This window comes from Sander vitreus, chromosome 11 (genome assembly GCF_031162955.1).
Source record: "Sander vitreus isolate 19-12246 chromosome 11, sanVit1, whole genome shotgun sequence".
NCBI classification, from domain to species: domain Eukaryota; kingdom Metazoa; phylum Chordata; class Actinopteri; order Perciformes; family Percidae; genus Sander; species Sander vitreus.
The window spans coordinates 11,784,287-11,793,730 of record NC_135865.1 but is presented as its reverse complement, the minus strand read 5'-3'; the positions used below and the strand labels follow the sequence as shown (position 1 = coordinate 11,793,730).

Sequence of the window (9,444 nt, the reverse complement as noted above, 5' to 3'; positions counted from 1 at the left end):
GTTTCAGTTTTGAGACCACAACACATTTCGGAGAATTGCTGTTTTGCAAATGGAACACAATGTTAGTGTTTGTCACCTGCTCTCCAAACTGGACCTTTTTGTTTCCAATAATGCAGAAAACCAAAGGAGAACAAGTAACTGAGGCATTTTCAGACTGACATAAGACCCACAGACCTCCTGTCTTATTCTCTCCACCCCTGTGATTCATCATAAAAGAAATGTCTATTGTAGAGATGTCTACATCTCCCCCCCTGTTTTTCAGAAGGTAAGAGGATAGAGGATGATCACACGCTTCCCTCAAACATCTTCCCTGCCCACCACTTGGCTATTTGTGAACACGCACAAAGGGAGCGCCCCGTACCGCCTGATAGAGGTCTTGTTCCCTGCAGTGTCTAACTCTCTGGCTCTTTTGCCCTTCATGTGACTCACAGCTGGCACACAGACAGGTAGACAGACAGGTCTGGCGTAAAGCAGAGGAATGCTGATCAATTCCCTGCAGGGCCCTGCAGCACCTACCTGTTAGGGTTGGGAAGAGGACGCCCCGAAGAGATTTGACCAAGGCAAAAATGTGAAGTGTGTGCATGTGTGCAGTCACCTTTAGTTACTCTGGGTGGGAAAACCTGCCAGAGGTGAAAACTATCTCTGTTCTGCAGAAGTCTGTAAAAATCTAAATTTGTGGCTTGCCTTAAATATAGCAGTTTGAGTTGGTGTGTTAGCGTCAAGTTTCTCTATGTGCACTTAACACCCAAGATAGCTGTCATAGCCCTGTGCTCGCACATGCTGACGCTCACATACACGTACCCTTGTCACCTTTTGCTAGTCACTCTAAATGCAAATGGAGGTGATCATTGTAGACGGGCTCGGCTGCTGGAGAGATGAGGTTGTCATTTAAGGGGAGTGCCGGCGACGCACTGAAATTACCAATTACACACCTCGTCCATGCCAGTGTTGGCTTGAGAACACAAGCAGAGAGACAGAGGGAGAGAAAGAAGGGAGAAGATGCAGGGAATTACGCAAAGACAGAAAGAATATCAGCTTTATTTTTGAAAAATCCTTTACTAGCATGTCTGTAATGATAATGAGAGTAATACACTCTGTCAGACAGCTGTACCTGGAGTGTTGCTCATGAGGCTTTAGAAGTGCATAATGAGCACATTGTGAGAGCAGCTCATTATAATAAGAGCAGGATATAATATGATTCTCAGGATGAATCCTCCAAAGGGCAACTGTAAAATCCTAATGGATTGTAAAGGTAATGTGTTTGTTATGCATCAGAGTACACAAGCGTGCATTGCTTCCTATCTGCCTGTGGTATCTGTATTATAAAGCTGCAGGCAGATGCAAAAGAAGACACTGGAAATCAGTTTTAAAACAAAGGCATTTATTGCGAAAAATGCACTTGACATGAAAAACAATCAAATCAACCACGGGTCATCGGTACAAGACGATGTATAATGATCACATGGTAGAGAGCGCTGCATGGCCAGCGCAGAGCATGACTTCAATGGCACAAAAGGCCTATAAATATTCTGCACAATATAGAATAATATATATACTTTCTTTTTTTTCCCCCTCGCTGTAGCGCTGTTTTTCAACCCCAATCAGTCCTGATGAGGCGTGAGCGTCCACGCTGCACCAAACCTTTTCATAAAGTTCCTTTTTTATGTAAAGAGCTACATACAGAGGTCCCGTTCCCTCACACACACACACACACACACACACACACACACACACTTAAACACACAAGTCTCCATAGGAACAAATATGGCCGACATCTAATTCAAGATGGCAGAGTGAGTTCTCAGGCTTCCTGGAAGGAAAAAAAGGGGAGTGGACAGTCATTTGTTATCAAGTCCAATAAAAAATGGTATGTGCAATGTTTTGTTTTGTGTTTCATGTCCAATGGAAATTAAATGACCACTGCTGTTGATGGCTTGTTCACAATTTTCCCAGTCGTCACCATGAGTTCTCAAGTGGTATTTACAACCAGGTCAAAGACAAGCTTACAGCACGTAAATAAACACAAACCACATGAAAACATTTGTGAAACCAGCAGTTTACGGTGTTCTCTGTAAAGTGACCACTGGGGTTTTTATTCCTGATGTTTTGACTGTTGTAAACTCTTCTCCTCCTCACAAAATCGATCTCGGGAAAACAAAATAAGACCGTCGAGATCCTTCGATCCCCAGACACATATGAGGACGTGTGCTTAAGTTTGACTCAGTAGAAATTAGAGTCCTCGTACAAACAGATGAGGGGAACCTCGCTCGGGGTTTGTGCACAGCTGTTGTGGAATCTGCTGGTTTTTGTCATCGAGTCAAACGAAGCAGAGCTGCGAGAAAAACAACTAGCAGGCTCATTGTACTCGTAAGAAAGTAAGGAAGAGACCAAAATATGGATTGGTCTGCCTGATGTAACTACTGTGTGTGTGTGTGTGTGTGTGTGTGTGTGTGTGTGTTTGCATTTGTAGGCACTAGGATTTGACTGACAGGTTTTGAAGGCCAATGCAGATACTTTTGGATTGAAGCTTCCAATAACTAATTCATGGCAAAAAAACATTTTTACTTCCCAAAACACTCTATTAAAAAAGCCCTACAAAAAGCCTAGCTGCGTACACTTGCGTGGAACAGGATTGAATAAACAGACAAAAATGGTAAATTAAAGAGTAAAAATGGAAAGAATCAAAGCGACCGCTACATAGCCGTGATTCTAAGTGAAAAAGCGAGATTTGTCAGACTAGCCCTAGTCTTTTACTGTGTGTGTGTGTGTGTGTGTTTGAGTATGTGACTAAGAAAAATAGGTTACATTTTACTTGAAGGTATCTACATAAGAGTGACATGACACTGTCATGAACGTGTCATAAACATTAGAAACAAGTCATACACGTTTATGACATACTTCTTTTAGTAAGTGTCATTCGGTTTTTTGTCATGACAAGTTATGGTTAGAGTTATGGTTAGTTAGAGTTATGGTTAGAGTTATGGTTAGAGTTATGGTTAGTTAGAGTTATGGTTAGAGTTATGGTTAGTTAGAGTTATGGTTAGTTAGAGTTAGAGTTATGGTTATGAGTTAGAGTTAGAGTTATGGTTAGTTAGAGTTAGAGTTATGGTTATGGATAGAGTTAGAGTTATGGTTAGTTAGAGTTATGGTTAGTTAGAGTTATGGTTAGAGTTATGGTTAGTTAGAGTTATGGTTAGAGTTATGGTTAGTTAGAGTTATGGTTAGAGTTATGGTTAGTTAGAGTTAGAGTTATGGTTATGGTTAGAGTTATGGTTAGTTAGAGTTATGGTTAGTTAGAGTTATGGTTAGAGTTATGGTTAGTTAGAGTTAGAGTTATGGTTAGTTAGAGTTAGAGTTATGGTTAGTTAGAGTTAGAGTTATGGTTAGTTAGAGTTAGAGTTATGGTTAGTTAGAGTTAGAGTTATGGTTAGTTAGAGTTATGGTTAGTTAGAGTTATGGTTAGAGTTATGGTTCATGTGTCATGACAGTGTCATGTCACTCTTATGTAGATACCTTCAAGTAAAGTGTTACCGAAAAATCTTAAATCGCAGAGTGTTTTTGGTTTCATCTGTTGCTCCAGATGCACAGGATTACCCATGCTGCACTGCCAGCAGCCAGGAGAGGATCGCAGACCATGCTGTAATCACTTTGTAAAGTCTATTTCTCTTTCATGGTTTTGCTCACTTTCCTTCACAGTTTAAGGGATCGGGGTCGAGTTCTCTCTCCCCCCGCCCCCAATCCCCAAAAAATCAAATAGTGGGGAGAAAAAAACAAAAACAACCTTTACAGGTACAAACTGCTTGTGCTTTTGTCTCCTCAATGACAGGCCAGAAAAACATGAAAACATTCAATTCAACATTTTTTTTTTTTGCAACAAAGAACTGCTACCCCTCTTTTTCAGTTTCACTAAGAAGTATTACACAGAAAAGAATTACATGGACAAAATAATGTAACATTTTCAGACCATTAAACCTGTGGCATTGAACTGCATTTTTGAGTCAGATTCTGCATCTGCAATTTGGACACAAAACATTTTGTGCTTGTTTTCTGTAAGTCTGTGGAGAGCTTGTAGCAAAGTCTCATGTCTAGGTTTTTATTCTGCACGCACATCATATGGGAATAAAACATTTCAAAAGTAGAATTTTGTATTTATAGTGTTTTCCATATGACAAAATGCAGTTCACCCAGACGATTCAAATGTGCTTAGCCAATGACAGACTCTCGCCTGGTTGTGACCCAATTAAAGCCAATTAGATGTCTGTGTGCTCAGCCAATGAGTGAGCTTCACCGGTGTGGACATGGCCAGTTGTTTGTGCTTCACTCTGGCCTAGTTTAAAAAAAAAAAAAAGAACAGCAGGAAAACCATTTAGTTAACTCTGTTCTTTCACTGATACATGGCCAGTATTACTCTCTGACACACACACACACACACACACACACACACACACACACACACACACACACACACACACACACACACACACACACACACACACACACACACAGAGTTAGCGAGTCAAGCTCTGAGTTTCACTGTGCTTCTATCTCCAGAAACAGGGAAACAAGGTAGATGGTTGTGGCTGGATGTAAACTATACAAGCCTGGATTTCACACACTCAGGACGTAGAAATTCACAAAGCAGACTGACTGTACACTCACTGAAGCCGTACAAAAATACTTGTTAGGTGTTGATAAGATCAGAGGGAAAGTTGTTGTCAAAGGTTGGCAGTTGTGTGATGAGAATCTTGCGTCCCTGCCTTCTGACTTCAGGGCTTTTCCCCTCCCCCGTACATTCTCCCGTGAGCATCGAATCCACACACATTTGGTTTCACAATATTGCTGCAGTCAGACAAAAACTCTCAACAGTATCTCAGAAAAGGCTGAGGAAGAGGGATTATTGTTAGCAAGAATATATATTTCTTTCTGATCTCTGCATTACCGACTATATTCTTTCATGGTTAAAAGGATGTGACAAGTAGCAACGGAAATCCCGTTTGTCAAATAAATAATAACTGAGTGTAAAATACTGTATATGTAGATATATTGGCAAATTGTGTAGAACATTACCAAGTGCATTCTTTGTCTCTATAATCCCACTCAAAAGATCCAAAAACAAATGAGTTGAAATTTTAAATAAAACAAATGGCTGTATAAATGTATGTAAGATGTATAAATAGAAGAATGATTAATCTTAGTTGTGTTTTACTTTTTGCACCTTTTGTTTTGCGACAGATCATCACAGCATGACTAGTTTGGGACAACACAAACATCTATTTCAACATATATAGAAAAACATAATAATGCTACATGCACTGTTATAAACATATATTGGGTTGGTAAGAAACATATGTGCTTGTTGTCACAAACTAGACACGGAGATGTGTTTACAATGATCCTGGACTGGACACACACTTCCCCCATCACCTGGCGATAAATCTGCACTTTTCAAACAAAGAAAGCACCCAAATTTAAGTTCTGAGGTCTCAGAGGAAAGCAAAGTTAATGCTTTTTGTGCTAGGGTTTGCTGGTGGATGGTGCCAAGGAGGAGAACTGGGAGGCAGGGTTTGTCTTTCTGTGCTCTTTGAGTCTGTGTGCCTTCAGTAGTCAACATCACGGGTCCAGACAACCGAGAGTCTGATCCAACACGGTCACCGGGCGAGCAACGGGAACAGTTGCCCTGATTCCTGTGTGGCTGGTCAAAGCGGGGGCTAGCTTTCCTGTATGTGTGTGTGTGTGTGTGTGTGTGTGTGTGTGTGAATTAGTTGGACTGATATGGATTTCTGAAGACATTTACTATTATTGATATTTTGTGCCAGTATTTATTAGGTTTTAATTTGATTATATCAGTGTTTCTTGATAGATTCTACTTCTAGAGAAAGCATTCTATCGTCAAAGCAAGTGTCTTTTTGCAGTGTCCGTCTTTAATCCAAAAGTATATTTCTTAGAAACCAATTTCAGTCCATTCTTCATATATATGTAGCTGTAAAGCTTGTGTGTGTGTGTGTGTGTGTGTGTGTGTGTGTGTGTGTATGTGTGTGTGTTTGTGTGTGTGTGTTTTGTAACTCAGAAACAGGTACAGTGTTTTGTTCTTTTGTCCACTTTTTCCATTTCAGAAGCTCTCGACGAAGCTGCTGGGAAATAGGCCGGTCTGTCCCGTCCTCTGCAGGGTGCCTTTGTACCAGCCGTCCTCCCTCTTCTTGTGCACAAATACTACGTCGCCTTCCCGCAGCTCGATCTCCGCCTCACTCTGGGGCGGGTAGGGCACCACCACACGATACCTGCCACACACAGAGACAGTTTAACGCACATAACCCTGTGGGCAACATCACATGCTGGAATGGCCCACCTGAAAGAATTTAATCAGTGCAGGTATGAGTGGAGAGTATCAATATGTTCCCTAATTTAGACAGCAGTGTGAATTTTTGGAAAACGAAAATATCAACCCTGGGATTCTCTGGGAATCTGATCAATATGTTCCTTCGACCTACTTCGCTAATATCTGGCTTATAGGCTTCCAGCTGAAAACTGTCACCTTGATTAAGGTTATTAACAATATTAGGAGCAGGATTATTATAACGATGTATGTGTGTGTGCACACCTCTCTCTGGAAAGGGGTTTGGGTTCAGGCCGGAGGACCATCAGAGCGTTGCTAGCGCGCGTTGCGGGGGGTGACATGGGGAAGTTGGTGTCCAGGGAACCGGACTTCCTGTGCAGAGGCTCCAGTCCAATGGCCCCCGCCATCTCACTCTCGATTGGACAGGAGCCGGCTCGCCCCTGCGATGCCATCGGACAGGAACCTGAGCGGGCGTGATGGTGGTGAGGATGGTGGGCAGGGTCGGTGGCCACGGCGCCTTGGCCAGATAGTGAGGGGTCGTGGGTGGGCGGGGAGGAAGGAGGTGAGCGAGGTTTCTTTTTGGCTGCCGCACCCGACAAGAGCTTTAATAAACCTCCTGCTTTCCTCTCCTTCTGAGGGATGGACGGAGTGAATGAAGGGGAGGAGGAAGATACAAAGAAGAGGAGAGAAAGGGAGGAACAAACAAACACAGAGGCCGGTAAGGTATACAGGAATAAAGTGACAAGATGGTAATGAAAACGGTGTCTGTGTAAACAATACCTTTTCTCATCTCTACATAAAGAGACCACAGACCACAAATGTACACACTACACATTAATATATTAATAATATACATTAAATACTTTAATGAAACAAATCAAAAAATATTTTCCTGTTGACTCCATCTGACACAAGGAATACAACTGGTAATAAAAGCATCAGAGGGCAGACAGTAAAGCAAGGTGAGCTGTTCTCCTTTCAATATTCACATGGACAAAGTCTCAGGAATTCTGATTGACCGAGACATTAAAATGTATTTTATATCCGCCGCTTTGGTGCTGTTTATGTTGAAAGGACATGGGATAAACACAAATAGTCCTTTTTACATTTCTGTTTGTGTGGGTGCCAGATTTGTGGTTTCTTTGGGTCTTTTATATTTAAAAATATGTACCTCGCATGGGAAATGTCATGTGGGGCTATTCTCTACGAGCAGAATGACTTGATCTAGGTCAGCCATCACTTAAAAATCAACAAAGGCAGCTTGATTCTACTCTTCTACCTTTTGACCTTCACTCACGGTTTAGAGAGAAGGAAACTGGTGATGGGAGTAGTTATTACTCTAACAACTCAGAAAAGTATGGTAATTAAGATAATGTTCACAGTATGAATGCCTGCTCAGTCACAAAGCAAATTTTGAACAGACAGGTAGCTGTGCAACGCTAACAATCCTAACAATCTACTGCAGTGGTCTTAAGAATAAACTATATTGATTATAGAGTTTTTCTTAATGCCGCCTATAAAGGCAGAGTCATGTTTTTCCATTAATGCTTGATTATGGAAAGGCTGTACAGCACTGTCCATCCAGTCAGACTCTGTGTGATACCAGAACAATAAAACAGCTTAGTTTCTTCTGCTGCTTGTCCTGATTTTACCGTCTTAGTGATGGCAGCATGGATCAATACTGAGCATGCCTGAGCATATATGAATCATATCAGCTCTATCTCTGCCTTTCAGCCATCTGTTTCTTTTATACATGGGCTGCTGGATCAAGCATCATTTTTCTTTTTTACATTAAAAAAAACGCTGTCTATTCAAGGCTGTGATGGACAGTTGGCATGGCAACGGTAAGGAGTTGCAAAAAAGGAAAAAAGGTTTAAAAAAAAGGAAAACTCACACAAATTGAGGCAAATTTGTGATATTGGGCTATATAAATAAAATTGACTTGAAAACAGAGGTGTTGATGGTCGAAATGTATAGCTGAAATCATGTGTAACTTAATCCAAACCAGAGCAATAGTGACAAAAATGATCGTTTCTCAGTAGCAGTATGAAAAACATCTGCAACTACGCTATAAGCAGAATTTTTACTGTTTTACTACAGTGCGCACCTTGTCAATGTTTTCAAAAATGCATTGATAAGTGTGAATGTGCAGACAAACACGTCAGGGAGAGTCAGTGGGACAGCGACCAAAATACTACAGCTGTGACCAACAGCTATGTCCGTATGCTGCATGAATGGCTGCTCAGAAATGTGCATGTGATTGAAACTGAACAGTACATTCAATTGACTCCACATTCATCACACCCCACACTCCAAAGTGTCATTACAGAAACGGCGGCAGCAATAGCAGAGGATGCAAATGGCACTGGAACAAACATGTTAGTGTGAACCTGTGCTGCAAAGTCTGGAACACACAAATGGGGCGATGCCTGCGAGCTAGTTCAGGCAGTCAACTTGAGTTGCACTGCTGTACACACACGTGACATGCCCCACTCCCTGTATCATTTACCAAACACACCCCCTTAATTTTGCGCTCTATTTAAGCTGCACAATTCAGCACCTCTGCCTTGTCAATGCTGCTGCTGCCCTGCACCTGTTTTGCTGCCTGCTTTCAGCCCCACCACCACCCCAGCATCCACCTGCAGGCTCCGGCCAGACGCTACTTTATCATCACTCCCCAATATCTCATGTAAACCCAAACTGCGGGGAGTGATGAGGTCGGAGTCTGGCCGCCAAACACAATTTCTGCTGTTATATTTACATTTCAAACGTGAGCTGTCTGACTGAACTAAACCTTTAGTTGTGTGTTCCAGACTTTGCATCTTTGGTACTTGCCATTACGATGAACTAAAAACTTAATAATTACCATTTTCAGTCTAACTTATGATATCTGTGTTCATTTTCTGGGGTTTGTTATTTGTTTCTGTTCCTGTGTATGTGAGCTTTCAGCTTCCACCACCTGAACGTGTCAAGACTTTTCTTTGTGTGAATCACAGTTGCGTACAGTTGAGTACATTGTGAGTGCAATCCTTGTTACCTTGACCATTAATGACTTCTCTCTGTTTTGAGATTGTCTTCACATGAGAGCACTTCAAGCCATCTCTTTTCAT

General features: G+C 41.6%; 1 protein-coding gene across 2 annotated transcripts in view; it reads right to left on the bottom strand.

The window, feature by feature from the left end:
* Positions 1 to 1,370: 1,370 nt before the first annotated feature.
* The window catches only part of LOC144525115 (E3 ubiquitin-protein ligase SH3RF3-like), a 90,821-nt gene continuing 82,747 nt past the window's right edge, over positions 1,371 to 9,444 (bottom strand). For both annotated transcript variants that reach the window (XM_078261629.1, XM_078261628.1), the window contains 2 exons: positions 6,599 to 6,966; positions 1,371 to 6,278 (listed from right to left, as the gene is read on the bottom strand). In XM_078261629.1, the coding sequence (XP_078117755.1) occupies positions 6,110 to 6,278; positions 6,599 to 6,966 (537 nt within the window). In that variant the 3' untranslated portion in view covers positions 1,371 to 6,109. The remainder of the gene's footprint in view (positions 6,279 to 6,598; positions 6,967 to 9,444) is intronic.